The 21,107-nt window shown below is 51.3% G+C and overlaps 1 protein-coding gene across 1 annotated transcript; it reads right to left on the bottom strand.

The window, feature by feature from the left end:
• Positions 1 to 965: 965 nt before the first annotated feature.
• Positions 966 to 13,562, bottom strand: CDS2 (CDP-diacylglycerol synthase 2). The gene is made up of 13 exons (XM_014945461.1): positions 13,506 to 13,562; positions 10,363 to 10,505; positions 9,274 to 9,370; positions 8,413 to 8,510; positions 7,237 to 7,376; positions 6,787 to 6,845; positions 5,725 to 5,807; positions 4,781 to 4,868; positions 4,390 to 4,458; positions 3,592 to 3,744; positions 3,163 to 3,282; positions 2,475 to 2,578; positions 966 to 1,095 (listed from the first exon to the last, which is right to left on the bottom strand). The coding sequence occupies exons 1-13, from the start codon at positions 13,560 to 13,562 to the stop codon at positions 966 to 968; spliced, it is 1,341 nt and encodes a 446-aa protein (XP_014800947.1).
• Between the last annotated feature and the right edge of the window lie 7,545 nt (positions 13,563 to 21,107).

Raw genomic sequence — 21,107 nt, 5'->3', positions numbered from 1 at the left:
AAAAAAAAAAAAAAAACAAACCCCAAATTGGAAACTGCGCTCCAAATCAGTTAAAATATCCCAGTGCGGGGTTTCCAACCATCGAGAAATGAAAAAGTGTGGTTCAAAGGGGGGGGGGGGGGGGAAAGGACTAAGTTATTTAAAGGGTTGTTCTTACTCGGCAGGAATTACTCAATGAAACTTCAACGTTCTTTAAAACCTATTTACTCGACTCAGTTTTGAAGCAATTTGAACCTCCCACATCCCCACAAGCGACTACCAGTTTCCTGACTCCTTGTTCCCAGTCTATTTCTGGTTTCATTGGTTATAAAAAAATCTTATTTGCCAAAATATCAGCCGTTAAGGGAGGAATGTGAGAGGCGCTACGAAAAACAGCCAGTGAAAATAGATGCTCATGCCTGGCCGGGCAGAGGAACCGCGGCTGATGAGTTACAAGATCCTCTGCCAATTAATTAAGCGTGTGCTCGCGGCGCAGTCGGCAAAGGGACCGCACGCAGGCGTCAACGTGGCTTTCTGGGGAAATTCACGTTGGGTTCACAGTTCCCTCCGGAGAAGAGGATGGTCCCCAGAGCTGCCCTCGTGCCCGGAGGCGGTTGGTTGTAGGGACACAGCGCATCGCCTACACCCGGCACAAACACCCTCCCAGGAAAGGTCCCGCTCTGCCCACACGCACCCGAGGTTAAGGACAGACCACGAGGACAGTCGTACCCTCCTACTTCACCCAACAGTCCTTCCAAGCTCCTTTTTTCAGCTACAAACCCAAGATTTGCTCGTTTTGAACCAAAGCGATATAAATACGTTATTAAAAAAAAAAAAAAAAACCAACCCACAAATGCAAACATTTACCAGGAAAGGAAGAAGAATTACAGTGAAATGAGGCCTTGTTATTGTCTTAGATCAGGCAAGCTGGGAATTTCCTCAGCGGGGCTTGTCTGTTTTCAGTCCTGTTCCCATCGCCCGGCTCTCTACGCCTCCTCCAACGTGCCCAACATGCCCTTGTCGACCAGGTGTGCTTTGAGCGTGTTGAAGATGTGGAGCTGCTGGTCTGGCCGCAAGGTCAAGAACTGCTGGATCAGTTTGCTCGGGTTGGGACCTCTGAAACACAGAAGCAGCATCACCAATGAGTCACGCTGTTAAATCTTAACAATCTGGGAACCCGAGCGCCCAATTTCATTAAAATAACAAGCTTAAAGTAAGAAGAGCCACATTGCCCATTTCTTCCCCAGTTCTGCCCAAGGAGCTTCACTCCATTGGAGATCATGGAATCATCAGAGTTGGAAGGGACCTTCTAGAGACCATCCAGTCCAACTCCCCTGCCAAAGCAGGGCTGCCCAGAGCACATCACTCAGGAGCATCCAGGAGGGGCTTGAAGATCTCCAGAGAAGGGGACTCCACACCCTCCCTGGGCAGGCTCTGCCAGGGCTCTGCCACCCTCATCCCAAACAAGTTCTTCCTCAGATTGGAGTGGAACTTCCCATGTTCCAGCTTGTGCCCGTTGCCCCTCGTCCTGTCACTGGGAACCACTGAAAAGAGTCCAGCGCCCTCCTCCTTCAACCCACCCTTCAGAGACTTGTCAGCATTAATAAGGTCTCCCCTCAGCCTGCTCTTCTCCAGGCTAAAGAGCCCCAGCTCTCTCAGCCTTTCCCCATCAGGGAGATGCTCCAATCCCTTAATCATCTCTGTTGCCCTACGCTGGACTCTCTCCAGCAGTTCCCTGTCTCTCTGGAACTGGGGAGCCCAGAACTGGACGCAGGATTCCAGTTGTGGCCTCCCCAGTGCAGAGCAGAGGGGGAGAATGACCTCCCTCCACCTCCTGGCCACACTCTGCCCTACACAGCCCAGGATCCCATTGGCCTCTTGGCCACAAGGGCACGTTGCTGGCTCATGGAAAGGTTACTGTCCACCAGGAGCCCCAAATCCAAAGATTCAGATCTGTGGATTCCAAAGGCACAGGATGCTCCACTGCAAACAAAAAAAAAACCAAACCCAATCTGGTTTCAAGAGGGTTGTGAATCTCCCCTTATCAGCAGGTGCTCCCTCTCCAAAATCAAAGCAGCCACATAAAGACAGTTCCTCATCTCCTTCGGTACATCTTTTATGCACCTACAGGCTTTCCTCTGTGCTTGGCTACAGAATACTTGTTAATGCTACAAAATTGGGACTTTTCTGCTCGTTCAGCTCTGGAAACCCTGCTCAAGACTCACGGGGATGCAGAAAGGACTTGGAGGAATTTCAGAGGGGCTGGAATAACAGACTTTGGGAAAGGGGGGTTGTGTCTCCAGCTCTGCGTGACCCTGCTAAAAGACACTTCCCTTCTTCAAGCCTCCATTTCCTCTCTTTCTTTATCTTGTATTTTCAGATGTTCATCTAACAGAGATAATGACTGTCTCTCACTGCAAACAACCCTCTCTCATTACAAGCTTGTGCTTGTCACTTGACAGGGCCCCCAAATCCCACTGCCAAGCAATAAATACCTGATGAAGCTTGCGATGTACACGTTGACAAAGGTCGCCATCAGGTACTGGCAGTCGAAGCGGTCCATGATACCTCCATGCCCGGGGATCGTGTTGGCAAAGTCCTGAGCAAAGAGAAGGGATGGCACTGAGCAGTCTCAAACCCCCCTTACCTGGACTTGCCCACGTCCCTCTGTGCACGACCCTCGTACCCTTGCTCCGATTCTCCCCAGAAGGCAAAAGTCAGAAGAAAAAGACATTTTGTTTAATGTCCCCCCGGTTTTAAAAGTTTCTCCTTTATGAAGACTACCAGTGCCTGAGGAACATCGAGGCTTAACTCGGATCCATCACTCAAAGATCAAGGCAGGCTGATGTTTACCTCTTGCCTTTCAAGGCATCCTAACCGAACACAGACTGTTTATACCTAAAACCAGCCTGCAAGACATCAAGAGAAGCCTCAGATTGCAAAATTTCCTGACTGGGTCTTTCTTCCTCCACCTCCAGTTCTGCACCACAGCAGGGTTTAGAAGATCATGGCTGAAATGTTAAGGTCTCTCTTCATTCAGTCACAAAAACTAGATCCTGCTCCAGCATTTCATCTGTGACCGAACAAACCTCCCCCTCCATCCCCAAGCTCCCTCTGTCACTGCTCAGAACACAATCCTTCCTTTCTAAAACATAAATTACCTTCACCCCTCACCATCCTCACCTTGATTTTGAAGGCCCTCTTGAACCCACTGGCGAAGAAGCCTCCGAACGGCCCGATGAGGGAGGCGAAAGTGGAGAGTGCGATGCTGTGGATCTGGAAGGGGTACATCCGGACTGTCTTCTGCAGAAAGAAAAACAGGTCAGAGAAGGACTTTCAATGAGAATAGCCCTGTCCACGGCTTCCCCTCTTTTTCCCCTGGGCTCTCCAGGCTTTAGACCAGTTGGTTTTCAAGTGGGTTAATGTCCCACATGGGGGGACAATTCCTTTGAGCCTTCAACCAACCTGGAGCACCGCTAAATTCCCCCTTTTTCTGGATGTACCATCATCCCTTGTCATGTTCCTTCAAAGACCATCAGAATAAAGCCCTGTTCTCTTTTCTTAGCGTTCCTATCCCAATCAATAAGACCCAGGAGAGAGAGAGAGTCCTACCCAGCCCACCACGGACTGCAGCACCAAGGGGATGTTGTACTCCTGCAGCTGGAACAGCTCGGAGGGCTCACAGTCCACCGTGAAGCTGTTGGTGTCATTGTTGAACTCCACGGGGCAGGTGAAGCACCGGTACCCAGACATCACGTAGGACAGCTTCAGGGAGAGGGGAAAAGAGATGCAGGAAGAGAAAACAGGATCAGTAATTTCCTGTGCAGTGTGGCAGAGCCCATCTCAAGGGAAAAGGCAGCTCAAGGAGAGAAGGAGAAGACGGAGCCACGCTCCCAGCTTCATTAAGAAGATTACTCTCCTGAGAAGCAGTAATTGGCTAAAGGCAGAGTAAGCATTTTTCTTTAGCAAGTGCATCTGTTCAGCAAGCAGTGAATGGGCCAAGACAGGCTGCACCGCTTGGCTGGGAGGGAAACAAGCAGACATGGAGACCATCATAAAAACAGGTAAGAACATTCCGAGAGCACTGAAATTCCCCACATGGCCCTTGAAATGACGCACAGTGTTCATCCAACAGCAGCAGAGAGAAAACTGCACAGATAATTATTGTAACCAACACGTCACAGGGTCTAACAGGGACTAAAAGCTTCCCCCAGTTCTCTGCTCCACCTGCAGTGCCTGCAGCCAGCACAAAACACAGCCTCGGACCAGTTCAAACCAGTCAGCAAGGAAAATGGGAGGACTCTGATGAGAGCTGGGCGAACTCAAAGCCTGACTGCATTTTTTAGACAAAGCCCTGTCACCCTACGAAGGGAAAAGACCAATGAAATAAGCACCACGATTGTGACTTACCAACAATCCAAACAAAACGGTGGCAAAAAATCCTCCAATAAACCCTTCCCAGGTCTTCTTTGGGGAGAGCTGCCAGAGAGAGGGAGAATTAATTACAACCTGTGCGTCTCCACACGCCTCTGCAGTCCGTCCTCACTTGTGAATTGCTGAGGCAAATACAAAATTGCTGCCAACAACCGACAAATCAGAGCTTGGTCAGAAGGTGACAGCAACATCTTGGTTTGAAACGGTTCATTTCACTTTAGAGCCTCAAAGGCTGGGGCACACACCAAGCTCGGTTCAGAGACTTGCTTCAGACCCACAATAAATCACAACTCTGGAGATGGGGGAATGCAGGACTAAGACCCAAAGAAGCCAAAATGCGTGTTTTGTCCAGCAAAGTGGTACAAACCTTGATGAGCGGCGTGCGGCCGAAGAAGAACCCGAACATGTAGGCCATGATGTCGTTGCAGATCACACAGGAAATGGGGACGATGAACCTAGATGGAAGAAGAATCAAACCTTTGGAAAGCGCCACGGTCGGACAACTCCAAGGCTTAAATAAAAGAGCAGCTGCTTCAAAAGATGCTCAGCAGGGCCATCACATCAATGTCCTCCCTCCAATGCAACGCAAGGAGGAACCACTTGAAGCTCCTGGTGGAATTTGGGGGTCACTAGTGCTCAGGACTACATGCAGGTTGGGTACCCAGAATGGCCTGGTTTAAGCACATTTTCCTTTGCCACACATGACATGCCATTAGTCACCTCCTTTCCCCCCAGAGAGGCTGCATTTCAGCCTTGGTGGCTCCTGATGCCCTCCAGGCTGGTTGTGGGAACATGCCCATGCCATGCCATCTTAGAGCAGCCCCAACGAGCTGGAGGTTGTGGGAAGACCAGCAAAGGGGCCTCCCCTCCACACAGCAGCTGGAGTAAGGGGGGAGGCTCCAATCTCTCCTCCCCAATCTCTTTCCCAGTGCTGCTTTTGCCATTTTCCTAACAGCTCTGCCCCAAACCAAGTGCTGAGCAGCACCTTCCCATCCCTTTGCTAGATGTGGGGAGAAAGAGAAAGCACCTACAACGGTCCTGACACTGCCTGAAAGGTCCCTGCACCCCACAGCAACCTTCAGATGCTTCTCTACAACAACTCTCTCTAGCGCTCAAGTAGAACAAAGCAAGTTCTAAGCTCCTTGAGGTATCACTCAATGTTTGAGTTTCTATTCTGAACAGGTTGGGGCCTCACAGGAAGCACCTTCTCCTTGGCCATTTGCTTTTTTAAAAGAACTGTTTTAACTCAAAGCGTGGTCATTCGTTTCAGGCTGCAGAAATCAAAGCAACTGAGAACACAGGGCAACTCACCATATCATTCCTTCAAACAGGTTGTGAATGATGAGGTGCGACTGGGTAACAACAATGAGCAACGTCACATGGGTCCATCCAAACTGGAAGAGAAGACAGCATGCAGCCCAGCCTGCCCACAGACACTGCCCACGCAGCGCCGGCAGGAATCAGATGCTGTTAGAAACCACTCAGACAGAGAACGCCTCATGCAAGTGTGCATTTCCAGCATGCACCTCCACCACCACAAACACGGAGAGTAGTAAGTTATGGGCATGTTCTTCAGCGCAAGCCCAGAAGTGACCTTCACTGGGAAGACTTCTGCTGGACCAAGTGCTCTTTAGCCCACTCCTATCCATATCTCACTCAGCTTTATGACGACAGAAGAGGAGAAGAGTGACAGATACCCAAGCTATACCCCTGCTGAATGTACTGGAAAGCAGGGGGGGTGGCAGGAGGATGGGGCTGGTCTTTTTTTAGTGGTGCCCAGGGACAGGACAAGAGGAAATGGGCACAAATTTGAACTAAGAAGTTCCATCTAAACATGAGAAGGAACTTCTTTCCTGTGAGGGTGGCAGAGCCCTGGCAGAGGCTGCCCAGAGAGGTGGTGGAGTCTCCTTCTCTGGAGACATTCAAACCCCTCCTGGACACGTTCCTGTGGGACCTGCTCTGGGTGGACCTGCTCTGGCAGGGGATTGGACTGGGCGATCTCCAGAGGTCCCTTCCAACCCCACATCATTCTGTGGTGACATAAGCAATGCCTTCCTGATGTTCTGGAGAAGGGGGACGTTGCCAATTAACCCTGCTGGTGATCTACCCTCAGCAGAGGAGTCAAGCAGCCTCGTGCAGTCCTCTCAGCCTGCAGCAAGTTTCTCAACAGAGAGAAGTGAACATTTGGTCAGAGCCAGCTTCCTAAAAATACAGCCTGCTCACGGTAACTTTTCTTCCAGGCAGCTTTACAAGGCCCAACCAGCACAGAAGCATCTACAGACACATTTTTCTCTGCACAACAGTTTCAAGCAGCCTACACGATTCATTCCTCTGCCTCCCGCTGGGGCAGCCAGGCCCTGCGTGTAACCTTACCATGTAGAACTGGAGGCGATAGTGTTTCTTCACCAGACTCAAGACAAACATGCAGAAACCTAGGAGAGAGAGAGAAGGAAAGGAAATGATGGGAATGTATCTTCAACAGTAAGAAATGCTTTTTTACCATGGCATTGCACAGCTCCTCAGGAGTTTACTTGAGTAAAGCAGCACTGTGGAGTGGGAAAATGTTGGAGATCACAAAATACCAGTGCCTACAAGTAACACTGGGACAGACGAACCATCAGGCTTGGATCTCCTATAGAGTTTTCTTCCACAGAGCCTCACGTAAGAGATTTGCCATCACTACTCGAACCACGCATCACCAAAGAGCAGAGATAATTTGCTACAAATACTGCATTGGACACAACACTCAGGACAAGAGGAGTTCAAGGAGATTTCTCCCCTCTAGCCCAGCCAAGATTAACCAACAGAAACTGTGGTCTTTACCTGTTAAGTATAGGGCGAAAGAAATGAAGCGGTGGTATTTGCTGAGAATTCGCAGGGGCTCCTCTCTCTGAACCAGGGTGAAGAAATAATCTGTCACAGTCTCACCATAGAAAAAGTAGTTTACGCAGAGCAGGAAGTACCTGTGAAGGACACAGAGGTCCATTAGCAGGAATCAGAGAATCATAGAATGATTTGGGTTGGAAGGGACTTTAAAGCCCCCCCGGTGCTCCCCCCTGCCCTGGGCAGGGCCACCTCCCACCAGCCCAGGTTGCTCCAAGCCCCCTCCAACCTGCCCTTGAACCCCTCCAGGGATGGGGCAGCCACAGCTTCTCTGGGCAACCTGGGCCAGGCTCTCACCACCCTCACACCAAACAAGTTCTTCCCCACATCTCAGCTCCATCTCCCCTCTTTTAGGGTCAAACCCTTCCCCCTCATCCTACGGCTCCCCTCCCTGATAAAGAATCCCTCCCCATCCCTTCTGTAGGCCCCCTTAGATACTGGAAGGCTGCTGTAAGGTCTCCCTGGAGCCTAAAAGGCTTCTGGACAAACACAGAACATGACTGACCCCTAAGGTCTTTACACTGCTCTAGCACACTGCAAACAAGCAGTTTTCAAGTGACAGCCAGAACTTTATTTCCCCCAGTCTGGAAATATCTCCCTCATCTAAAGAGGTGGCTGCATCACTCAGCTCTGCTTTGCCATGGATGTCACCGCTGGGGTTTGGTGTTGGCCTCCTGATGCACAAGGACTTCCAGCCTTTAGGTGGCACTCCTCACCAGCCCTCTGCAGCTCCTGCATCCTAAAACCACCCGCTCTGTGCCTCCTGAACCCTGCCCAACCCTTCAGCCTCGTTTCACAGCCACCCAAACTCCCATCCCACCCAAGCAGGATCCCATCCCATGTCCATCTTTCAGCGGTGACACCTCTCAATGCTGTCCCTTGCACAGATCATGGCACTCAAATCTCTGCGCTTCATTAACAAGACAAACTTTATTAATACGGGCTCTTTCAAGATATTGATCTATCAAGATTTGGGGGGGGGAGGCTTTTCCTTTATGAGAGCTGCTCACACATGGCCCTGGTCAACAGGCAGCAATCCCAGGGTCTCTGGTGTGAGGTGATGAATCCCTTGCTGCCTGTCCACAGCGAGATGAAGCGTTACCGCTCCCTACTCACCAGCTGAGCGTCCTGAACCAGGGCAGGTCATACGAGTGGTACACGTTATAGCCAATCGTGATAATCTCATGGAAACATTTGATCTGGACACACATCACCTGCACAAAAAGACAGCCAGAAGCTGTTGGTTAAACATCGCTTTCCTCAAGGAGATAAAAAACACGCACGTGCAGAGCAAAAGACACTTTAGCAGTCGCCATCGGTCTGGCAGGAGGCTCTTAATCCAACATGGGAAGCTCACCATGTTGTTTTTCCCTCCCACTTTCCTCTGCAGGAGGGTTCTAACAACCCCTTGTATTGTTTTAATTGCAGCCAAATAATAGAATGGTTTGGATTGGAAGGGACCTTAAAGATCATTGAGTTCCAACCCCCTGCCCTGGGCAGGGACACCTCCCACCATACCAGGTTGCTCCAAGCCCCCTCCAACCTGGCTTTGAACCCCTCCAGGGATGGGGCAGCCACAGCTTCTCTGGGCAACCTGGGCCAGTGTCTCACCACCCTCCCAGCAAAGAAGTTCTTCCCCACATCTCAGCTCCATCTCCCCTCTTTCAGTGTCAAACCCTTCCCCCTTGTCCTATCACTCCCTTCTCTGTCCCTCCCAATCTCTCCTGTAGGCCCCCTTAGGTACTGGAAGGCTGCTATAAGGTCTCTTCAGAACCTTCTCTTCTCCAGGCTGAAAACCAGGGTAGACGGTTACATATTCCTTCCAGATTTCCTCCACAGAGAGAGAAATCCAGCAAGCTGCATAAGGACACAACACTATTCTAAAATACAAGGCTCTGAGCTGCCCACCCCAGCAATGGTCCCAGCAGCATTCCCCGTATCACTGTGAACCTCAGGGCATCTCTCTGGAGCACTTACTATCGTCATTAAGACCATGGGTCCCAAGTAGATGATGATGAAGAAGAAGGTGATCATTGCCAGCGTGAGGATGCCTCTCACCCACCAATTCTTCCATCTAGGCCGTAGAGAAGGAAAGACGTTAGAGAAAGGCAAAACAATGCAAGGAAGCAAGACAGCACTTCTGCTCTCTGCACATCACAGGAAGGAAACTGAGCCCTGCAAACTCCACGTTTCCCTTTGGTGCTGCAGAGAGACCTCGATCCACTGATGAAGGCCTGGCTGCAGCAGCTGCAGGGCTGTGGCTCCACTCAGCCTTCCCTGCTATGGACCTCACCAAGCACAGAAGGCATTAACCAGGGGCTGAGCATCTCCACAGGGCACTGACCCGGGGCAGGAGAGCGTCTGCTCCTCTTCTGCTACAGGTTTCCCCCACCTTGGACAAGCTGCAGGAGGAGTTCAAATAAAATGGGGACTGTGACCCCTCTCTGTGCTCCTTTTCAAGAGGAGACGTGGGCCCTGGCGTGTTGCAGCCTCGCTGCTCTCCAACAGATCCTGCCTTGAGCCTCTCCCGTCCTCACCACACATCCAGGAGAGACCCTTTCTCCCATGAGAAGAACAAGATGCTTTTTCCCCAAAGCAGTCTGTGGAAAACATTCCCAGTTTGTTCTCAAACCTTGTCCTTATCAGCACGCTTTACTCATGTGTTCCTAGTCACGCTAGTCATTAAAAACCATGGCAGCTGAAGGCTTTGCTGAGTCAAAGTGAAACGCAATGCCTTCTGCCCCCCCCAGAGCCTCTCTTCACCTGCTGAGACCCAGTCTGCAGTGAGGTGGCCCCCCCGCAGCCACCGTAGGTGCTCTCCCACGCAGAGCAGCCCCAGCGCTGCGCTCCCCGCAGGCGTCACCCTCCTCTTCTGCTTCCTGTGGCCTCGGGGGCACCTTCCTGCTTGCACGACTTGCACGACTTGCACGACGGGGAGGGAGAGCGCGCTGCTTCCCAGAGCTGCTTCTCCAGCTTCCAGCAGCCACGGCTGGGCTGGGGAAGCAGGGACACGGGGAGCCTGGCAGGGCAGGGCAGGGGAGAGAAGAGATGCTCAGCGAGCGTTACCTTGAGGACAGGTTGGAGAGAGCTCTGTTCAGGACCTCCGGAGTGTCATCCGACGTCGGCACCGGGGGAGACCCTCCGAATTCGGATTTGCTTTCGCTGTCTGACGCTGTCTCTCCATCCAGCTTGTTCTCAGACTCCGACTCCTAGGAGTTTAGAGAGAGACAAAGAGCATTACTAGACACGGCGCTGGCACTCCCTGAAGAAACTGGGGGCAGCCCAGTGGATGTAACACCTACCCCCACTCTGCTGCTGCGTGACAGAAAGAGAAGACAATATTCTGGGGATTACATGGGGTTATACCCATGAGAAACAGCATCGAGTGTTTTAGGTGACACACAGGATGGGTTTTACTCTCCATCAGTCTCCGCAGCAGCTACAGAAAAAGATCTGTTCCTTTCTGAGCAGTTAAAGACACCGCGCAGTTGATGAATAAGGATCTCTAAGTGCAGTAAGGGACACGGGCTCATTAGCAGGAATTTTTACAAGGTCTCCCAGTCCCCAGGCAGATCTCCAAGTATGCAACACTGCCCAAATTAGACAGAAAGAAAGGCCTCCAAGTAGACAGGCTCAAGGCTTCCAGACAGACTTGACAAGCGCTGACTTTACATGCGGGCACTAAAAATAACACAAGCCCATCCTCAAATAGCCAAAGAGGAAGAGCATGGCTTATCACTCGGGTCCAACCATCCTCCCTGGCCGCAGAAGAAACCTGACGTGCTGGAAAGAAACACACACACGTGCTCTCCCCACCCCTCGCACTGCTCCGGCACTTCGCTCAGAGCAAAGTCCTGGATCCAGGGGGTAAATAAATACAGGCGAGGCAGGAGGTTACTGACAGCTCTGCACCAGGCCAGCAGTGGAAAAAGGATTATCAACGACCTGGAGCTCTGTGTCCAGCTCTGGGGTCCTCAGCACAGGAAGGACGTGGACATGTTGGAACGGGTCCAGTGGAGGGCCACAAAGATGATCAGAGGGATGGAGACAGGCTGAGAGAGCTGGGGTTGTTCAGCCTGGAGAAGAGAAGGCTCTGGGGAGACCTTAGAGCAGCCTTCCAATATCTGAAGGGAGCTACAGGAGAGCTGGGGAGGGACTCTGTGTCAGGGAGTGCAGTGACAGGACAAGGGGTAATGGTTTTAAATTGGAAGAGGGGAGATTTAGATTAGATATCAGAAATAAATTCTTTCCTGTGAGGGTGGTGAGGCACTGGAACAGGTTGCCCAGGGAAGTTGTGGCTGCCCCATCCCTGGAGGGGTTCAAGGCCAGGCTGGATGGGGCTTGGAGCAACCTGCTCTGGTGGAGATGTCCCTGCCCATGGCAGGGGGTTGGAACTTGATGATCCTTAATGTCCCTTCAACTCGGACCATTCTGGCAGGGGGTTGAAACTTGATGATCCTTAATGTCTCTTCAACTCGGACCATTTATGATTCTATGACCTCCTGGCTCCCAGGCAGCCCCAAGCCCTCTCCCCAGCAGCAGTTTTTCCTCCAGTCCAGCTCCTGAACAGAGAACGAATCCAAACTTCCAGGTTTTGCCCCTCATTTTGGCAGCAGAGCTCCATCCTTCTCCTGAGTCCCTGAAGCAAGGAAGGAAAATGCCGTTTCCCGGGAAGCGCTCCTGCATTGGGCACGGCAGGGCCCGTGCACTTGACCTCACACCATGGGCTATTTTAAAACTCCCGGAAAAGAGAGCGTGTCTGCAGGAAAAGTGAGGAGGGAGCCAAACTGGCAAACACTGGGAGCTCTGCAAAAAAAGTGGCTTCATCCCTTCGGGCTCCCAGGCAGCGCTCGGAGAGGGGGGACCCCACCAAAACAAGCATCCGCTGGGGCTGGTTTGGGGTAACCAAAGGGAGGGGGTGTTTGTAAGTCACTGGAGCAGAAAGACTTGAGTAGCTCCCTTATTTAAGGCAGGAAAAGGTAATTACTCCCCAGGCTGGACTGTATCAGTGGCTGCAGGCCAGGGCCGGACAACAGACAAGGACAGCCTCACAGCGTCGGGGGAAGGCAGCTAAAAATACAAGAGTGTTGTCAGAGATGAGTCCTGTGGACGAGCAGACACCGGCCATCACCGGTCACAGCCCTGCTCCGCCTCTGCCTCCCCCTGCTCCACGCTCCCCTCTCGCCATTCCCACCGAAGGAAGGGGCAGGAAGGGGAAAAGCAGCAGTAAATCCCCCTGGCAGCCCTCACGGGGTGTGTGGACCTAGCAGAGAAACACAACCCACCTTTCCCTTCAGCTGGTTTCTAACCGACCTGTAAAATTCCATTTGTCCCTCGGACTCCAAAGAGATTTAGTGCTGTTTAGGTGGGAACACACAAAAGATCAAGTCCCCGAGGCAAAGGGCAGCAGGCAAAAAGACTGGAAATGATAGAGCACTCTGAGGACCCTGAGTTTGGCATCCTACAGCACAGGTCAGGAGCAGGCTTTGGGAAATGACCATGTTCAGCTACAGTTTATGTTTCCCACTGCGACGCTTTCTCTCTGCCTTCCTTCTCCAACAACAGGATTCTCTGGATTGTTCCCCTGTGAGCAACCTAAATGACAGAGAAAAGCTTCAGCTCCAGCCCGACCAAGCTCCATTTCTCCTTCTGGCCTTCTAGATTACATTTAGGATATGGGGGCTTTGCTTCTCTTATTGCACATTTCTAAAAAAGAAAAATTAATGTGACTGACTGAAACCTAATGGGCAGGGAAGCGCTTCAGTACTTAGGGCAACCACCCCCATCTGTACGGGCTAAAAGCAGAAACCTTAAGCAGAATTTCTAAAGCCACCCAAGCATCCATCATCTCATCGACGCGATAAAAGGAGTACGCGTTGAAGCGGGGAAGCAGATCCAAGGCAGGATGTATTCCCCAAAGCACTGACATGTCAGGGCTAAGAGCGGGCAAACGGAGGATCAGAAGTTCCACAAAGTGCCCTGAGACCCAAAGGAAGGGAAGGAGCGTTGATGCCTTCCTCCCTCCCACGGACACAGAGGATGAAAGTCACTGCCCGGCTTGAGACGGAGGAATCCGATGCTGCAACCGAGCGAATCCAAGAGCTGCTGGCACGGGCAGTCCCCGTCCCTGCCACCGAGGACGCAGCCGAGTTGATGCAAACCACATCACCAGTGACCTGCCCCACCACCCAACCTCCTCTGCAGAGCACTTTGGTCTCCTGGAGCAGGGGCAAAGCCTCGCTGGGTCGCTCCAGCGGCGCCCACATCCCGCCGTTCCCCGCCTCATCCCCAGCAGCGGGAACAGCAGAGGTTGTGCAACAGAGACGGCAGTTCCCACCGCTCATATAGAATCATATGGGGTTGGAAGGGACCTCTGGAGATCATTCAAGTCCAACCCCCCCACCGGAGTGGGTCTACCGAGAGCAGGTTGCTCAGGATCTTGTCCAGGCGGTTTTTGAATGTCTCCAGAGAACGTGCTCCAGCAAACATCGGCACATCATTTCATAAGAGTATCTCTTACAAGGAGAGGCTGAGGGACTTGGGGTTTTTTAGTCTGGAGAAGAGAAGGCCAGCCCCATCCTCCTGACACCCACCCTTGAAGTATTTAGAGGCGTTGATCAGATCCCCCCTCAGCCTTCTCTGCTCCGAGGGTGGCAGAGCCCTGGCAGAGGCTGCCCAGAGAGGTGGTGGGGTCTCCTTCTCTGGAGACATTCAAAACCCCCCCGGACACGTTCCTGTGGGACCTGCTCTGGGTGGCCCTGCTCTGGGAGGGGGGTGCACTGGGCGATCTCCGGAGGTTCCTTCCAACTCCACATCATTCTGTGCTTCTGTGATTTCTAGAAAGCACAAAGAAGGCAATCAAGAGGTTTGTCAAGATAAAGGGATGTGGTTGGGGTGCAATCCTAAATGCAGGGCTCATTCCTGCCACGTGGTGTTCAAAAGACGGGTTGATGTAGTGCTGGGAGGTCTGGTTTAGTGATGGTGATGGGTCTTGTTTGTTGTGTGGGTGTCTATTTTTGTCAGTTAGGTTGACGGTTGGACAAGATGATCTTTAAGGTCCCTTCTAACCTAGAAGATTCTGTGATTCTGTGACTTTGCTCGCTCAGTTTAAGCCTGATGGGAGGTGGGAGAAAACATTTTCCCTGATGGCAGAGATCGCCAATGAAAGTGAGGGCCAACAGGCATTTTAACATCCTCCTCTTGTAAACAACTGAGCAGCGTCGGGAATCGGCTCCTCTCCCTACTTACATCTCTCCTTGAAACAGGCTGTTGAGATTATATAGGACATTGTGCCAGATATAGGCTATGGAGAGGACTCGGTAATTGACACTATTTTTATACCTTTTATGCAAATTGCAACCATCAGCCCACAAATCACCAGTTTAAGCAGCTGAGCGGGGTGCTAAATAACTTGTTTAAGCCTGAGCGTGATGCACCCTGGGCTGGGCTACTTAATCCAGCTGTGGCATTGCCTTGGCAACAACCTCCCGTGGGTCCCAGCCCAGCCAACCCCAGCCCTGCAGGAGAATCACCAGGCAGCAGCTTCCAGCAGCAAACGGCAGCCAGGGATGCTCGCCGAGGTCTACAGCCAGGGAAAAATTAACCTGGTTCTTCTGCAAAGAGCTTGTGGCTGCGAGGGGCAGGTTTGGGCTGCATCAAGCCACGGTGACCCCCAATGCCAGCCCCAGCAGCGTCTCAGGGCAGCTGGCTCCAACACATGGGATTCTGTCACCAGTTCTGCTGCTCCCCCAAGAAACACCACATTTCTGCTGCCTCTTCTGTGCTCTTTTCTCCTATTTCTGCCCCAGAAACAGAAGACTGGAAAGACCCAGACTCACAGCAAGTTAACCCAGAAATCGTGACTTGTCTCCTTTCCCAGCCACCAGACTGTGCTGCCTCCTTCACCCTTCAGTGGACCTTTTCTCTGCCTTTTTTTTGGCTGCTGTTTAGGTTCTTCCTCAAACCGAAGCTGTTGAGCCACAGGCTGATCGTCGCATCCATCTCATCACGAGTGAATACACGAATAATGACTTTGAGGGAGCAATTAAGGCAGCACAACCCTGGTACCTAAAAGCTTCAGGGTCTCACTGAACCAGACACTGCCCGGACAAATAAAACCTTTCAGGAATCCCACCACCTTCCCTGGGTGCTCCTGCACAGGGACACAGCTGTCTCCAGCTGTATTTATTCCATATTCTCTTACCACACCTCTCCCGGAACAATTTTTCCTGTTATTTCAGTTGTTGATGTTCCCTCTGCCCCTCTCCTCGCGGGCAGGAGCAGAGCACGTGGTGCAAAGTGTGCCAGGATGGCACAATTCCGCCTGCGCCACACAGAGCCGGGAAACAATTAAAACCCATTAGCAAGAACAAAGCCAACTTTCCCTCCAGTTACGTTGGAATCTGGCTTTACTCTTCCATTTCTTTTCCAGTGTAAGCATTAAGTCATTAAAACACAATCAGATGCAGTAGCTTTTACTGTCTTTTGTTACCAACACGGAGTGATTAAACTGAAGGGCTCTTTTTTGTGCAGATCTGCCCGAGCTCCTTCTTTAATTTCACAGTATTGAAGGCTTCTTACAGAATTGAGGGAATAAGTAATGCAGGAATAGCATTATATAGCATATATAATATCCTATATATCCATTATATAGGGGATGTAATGCTATTACAGAATCACAGAATGATATGGGGTTGGCAGGGACCTCTGGAGATCACCCAGTCCAACCCCCTGCCAGAGCAGGGCCACCCAGAGCAGGTCCCACAGGAACGTGTCCAGGGGGGGTTTGAATGTCTCCAGAGATGGAGACTCCACCACCTCCCTGGGCAGCCTCTGCCAGGGCTCTGCCACCCTCAAAGTCAAGAAGATCCTCCTCACGTTTAGGTGGAACTCCTTATATTGAAGTTTGTGCCCGTTCCCTCTTGTCCTGTCCCTGGGCACCACTGGAAAAAGACCGGCCCCATCCTCCTGACACCCACCCTTGAAGTATTTATAGGTGTTGATCAGATCCCCCCTCAGCCTTCTCTTCTCCAGATCAAAAAGACCCAAGTCCCTCAGCCTCTCCTCATAAGAGAGATGCTTCAGGCCTCTCATCATCTTTGTAGCCCTAGGTCCCTTCCAACCCCATGTCAAGGGATATTATATGGGATATTATTATATAGGATATATAATGTTATCCTATATTACATATATATAGGATAGCAACATGTATTTTATCCGAACTCCTTCATTTCTACACAAGTCACAATGAGAAGAAAGAGCAAAGCCCCCAGATCTCTGTGAGGTCCGTTTCTCTCAACCAATGACCCAAATCAGATGGGGGAAAAATGCCAGATACCCACTTGCTCCTTACATTTCTGGAATCAGTGGATCTAAGCAACATTTGTGAACAAGCATCTTATCACCCTAAAGAAAGATACACGGAAGAAATGAGTTGGTTTAGCCCTCTTTAAGCAACTTAACTCCTGAAACACGCAGGAAGAAATTTGTGCTCCCGTTGGAAATGGTTTTCTCGCAGTGGAAGCTGTGAGGGCGCAGGTTTTTTGCCCAAGTATCCATGACACGATCTCAGTTGCCATAGAAACAAGTCAGCTATCTCCCTGCCAAAAATTTTCTGCCCAATACCGAGATACAGTTAAGTATTCAATGTCGGCAGATTAAATTAGTTCAAGAAACCCCATTATTTGTGCACCTTTCTTGAAGCAAGGTGCTGTTTATTTAGACTTCCTGCCAGATCTTAACAAAAAGCCGTGATGGAAAATGCTAATGCACTGTTAGAGAGAAAAATATAGTTGCTTTTTCAGGCAGTAAAATCGACAGCTAAAACAACAGGGACCAATTGTACCAAAGCCTCGACCTCTGAGCACATTGGCAGGATCAAGGCCAGTATAATTAGTCTAATGGGTACAAACCCAGTGGCCTCAGATATGAAAATGTTTTTCAAAAGTGAATTCACTTCCTACGTCTGGGAAAACTGTCTGCTCCATTCTTCCCTTCCCTTCTTCACTTCTTCATCCCCAATGGCCACTGTGCCACAGCCAAACCCCCCCCAGCAGATCCACCAAGGTGACAAATCATCCCCTTACTCCCCAATTACAGGATAGTCTCTTTTAAAGGTTGACAAGCTCAGAAAGGTGAAACAAGAGAGAGAAGTTGGGAGACCATTAGCACGAGAAGGAAGAAGCCAACAAGCCTCCAGACTTGATTTGTACTAAGGTCCCAAAAAAGCACTGGATTTTTACAAGTGGGCACAAAGTAGCTCAACTCCTGGTCCAGGGGAAAGTGCTTGAACTTCTTGGGCTGTGGAGTTATCTGCAGGACAATTAAATTCAAGTTTCTCATGCCCCCGCCATCAAGATATCCCACCAAGCTGGCATCACACGGCGCCTGCTTGATTTCTTGTCAAAAAAACAAAGATCAGTTTTCATTTATGTTTACATGTTCCCTTCCCCATCCCGAAAAAAAAAACATATTCCAGCGGAAAGCACGCACAGAAATTAGGGCATGCCTAAAAATGGAGACCAGTAGTAGATAACATCACAAAAAGCATAAACCTTTGCAGAGTGGCTGGGATAACGAGGAAAACTCCCGTTGCCATCTCATGGTCCCACAGCCACCCGTTTTGGGGGGAGCACCAGTGAGTTCAGCTGGCTGGGGGGGGGATGTGATGGCAGCTACACATGGTTTGCAGTGAGCAGCACAAGGGCCTGAGCTCGGTGTCAGGGAGGATGATTCACGCCGTGTCACACATCCCCGTGACTCACTCGGCACAAGCTAATCCTCTGCCTGGCCCCCAGCACAGCCCCCACCAGGAAACCAAGAAGGTAAATGCATCTGAGCCCCTTCCAGACGCCGTTGTGTACAGAAGAGCACAAAAATAGGTTGCCGGTTCTGGCGTTCCCCCAGAATTTCCTACTGCTGAGAAAGGAACCTGCCTCCCCCTCCGGCACACGTGATGGAGATGTTTTGGAGACAGGCTTCAGCGCGGGGCTCTCCTGGATCTAACTGGCAGTCCCTCTGCCACAGCATGCACCACGCAGACTCTGCTGTCCCTGCAGGGACAGAGAAACACGTACAGAACCAAGAGAGCAGAGCCCCTTTGCAGCTCTGGGAATCGGCGTCTGAAAGAGGCTGCATTTCAACATTTCGAGCTGTTGTTACTTGGAAGAGCTGTGAGAAACCAGAGGGAGAACAAACAGCTCTGCAGCAACGGGTACGCTATTCGCATCGCAAGGTTAGTGCAGGAAAAGTCTATTTTTGTCCCCTGAAATGAGAGCTTGCATCATGCCGAGGCCGATGGCTTCTGACCCTCAATTCCTCTGGAGCTACACACATTTTTCCAAAACCTAATCAGCAAAAAAATCTTACCAGTCTATTTCATTTGCTGACTACAAGGTGGTACCACAATCTTGTTCACATTTCTCTACCAGTCAGTCCCGTTGGCTTTATTTAAACTACTGGAGGCAAGGAGCTGTGTAGGACTTGGGCCAGTTTGGTTAGATGTAATCCCGAGGAACCCAGATCAGTACCTTCCTGAAGTCACAGCCATCACCATAAACCTACAGCTTGTCCTCAAGAGAAATCTATGAATCTTCACGGTCCTTTATAATCCTGGAAAACGTAAATCAGAGAATGCTCAAGTGAAGCAGATCACCAGGAGGGAGACATACTAACACAGACCACATTTTTGGGGGGAGAAAACAATAGAGGTATTGACAGGCATGGGAATAATTTTCTGCCCCAAATTCCTGCAGATGTGTCCTGGCCAATACAAAGGGCTTGTATTCTTTGTACGGCAGTATTCTTCTCTTCCAGAAAGGACATATGGATTTGTTCTTCGCATCAGTTGGTTTCCTAAGGGTTTTATCTCCAAGGGTAGTCGACCCCTGGTGCACATCACTGCTCATTAAAAGCAGGCAGGAGGATGAAACGGTTTTCTTGCCACCTAATGTGAGGTACGGGGCTGATGATGGGCAGCACAATCTGTCCTTGGTTTTTCTCCCCGCTGGGAAGAGAAAAACAAACACCTCATCACCAATTCCCTCTTCTCAGCACCAAACATCCCTCCAGGCTGGATATTAGGAAAATTTTTTTCACTGAAAGGGTTATCAGACATTGGAATGGGCTGCCCAGGGAGGGGGTTGAGGCCCCATCCCTGGAGGTGTTCAAAAGACGGGTTGATGTAGTGCTGGGAGGTCTGGTTTACAGAATCATAGAATCATAGAATGGTTTGGGTTGGAAGGGACCTCAAAGATCATCGAGTTCCAACCCCCCTGCCCTGGGCAGGGACACCTCCCACCAGGCCAGGTTGCTCAAGGCCCCATCCAGCCTGGCCTTGAACACTTCCAGGGATGGGGCATCCACAACTTCTCTGGGCAAGCTGTTCCAGTGTCTCACCACCCTCAGAGTAAAAAATTTCTTCCTGAGATCTAATCTGAATCTTTTTTCTTCCAATTTAAACCTGTTTCCCCTTGTCCTACCATTACCCTTTAGTTTAGTTAAGTTTAGTTTAGTGATGGTGATGCTCCTTGTTTGTTGTGCGGGTGTCTATTTTTGTCAGTTAGGTTGACGGTTGGACAAGATGATCTTTAAGGTCCCTTCCAACCTAGAAGATTCTGTGATTCTGTGATTCCATTCACAAGAATCACCTCCCCCAGCACATCAGTGCGAGCACTGGGCTTCGGAGGCGCAAGCAGAGACACCGTTCACGTGCGCTGGGCAAGAGCCCTGTCCTCAGCCTGCCATGGGGGGGGTCAGAGACAGCAGGAACGTACGTCCCTCCCTCCCTCACCCCCCACTGTACTGACCTTATTGCACTCCATTAAAAGCCACGGTTGGGAGCAAGGACAGGAGGGAACTCGGTAAGAAGCTCCCAGATGCAGTGAGACCCAGCAGAAGCGCTGCAGGAAACGGGGCAGCCATCTGTCTGCAGGTAACACCGACTTCAGACACCACCAAGAGACTCTCTCTTGTGGAGTGTCCAAACCAGAGAGAAAGACAACATCGAGGCAGTCGACACGCAGGAGGGAAGGGATGCCATCCAGAGGGACCTGGACAGGCTGGAGAGGTGGTCCCTGTTGACCTCATGAAGTTTAACCAGGACAAGGGCGAGGTCCTGCACCTGGGTCACGGCAATCGCAGACACAACAGAGGGACCTGGACAGGCTGGAGAGGTGGTCCCTGTTGACCTCATGAAGTTTAACCAGGACAAGGGCGAGGTCCTGCACCTGGGTCACGGCAATTGCAGACACAAATTGGGTAGAGAATGGCTGGAGAGCAGCCCTGAGGAGAAGGACTTGGGGGTGTTGGGGGGTGAGAAGCTCAACATGACCCATCAGTGTGCGCTGAAGCCCAGAAACCCCCCGCACCCCGGGCTGCATCTCCAGCAGCGTGGCCAGCAGGGCGAGGGGGGGATTCTGCCCCTCTGTTTTGCTCTGGGGAGATCCTCCCCCAGTGCTGCCTCCAGCTCTGGGGCCACCAACAGCAGGAAGGACACGGAGCTCTTGGTGGGGCCAGAGGAGGCCCCGGAGATGCTGGGAGGGCTGGAGCCCCTCTGCTGGGAGGGGGGGCTGAGAGAGTTTGGGGGGTTCAGCCTGGAGAAGAGAAGGATCCGGGGAGACCTTGGAGCCCCTTCCAGTCCCTCAAGGGGCTCCAGGAAAGCTGGGGAGGGACTCTGGATCAGGGAGGGGAGCCCCAGGAGGAGGGGGAAGGATTTGACACTGAAAGAGGGGAGATGGAGCTGAGCTGTGGGGAAGAACTTGTTTGGTGGGAGGGTGGTGAGAGCCTGGCCCAGGTTGCCCCGAGAAGCTGTG

Source organism: Calidris pugnax, unplaced genomic scaffold (assembly GCF_001431845.1).
Source record: "Calidris pugnax isolate Ruff unplaced genomic scaffold, ASM143184v1 scaffold120, whole genome shotgun sequence".
Classification (NCBI taxonomy): Eukaryota; Metazoa; Chordata; class Aves; order Charadriiformes; family Scolopacidae; genus Calidris; species Calidris pugnax.
This window is presented reverse-complemented; position numbering and strand designations above follow the sequence as displayed.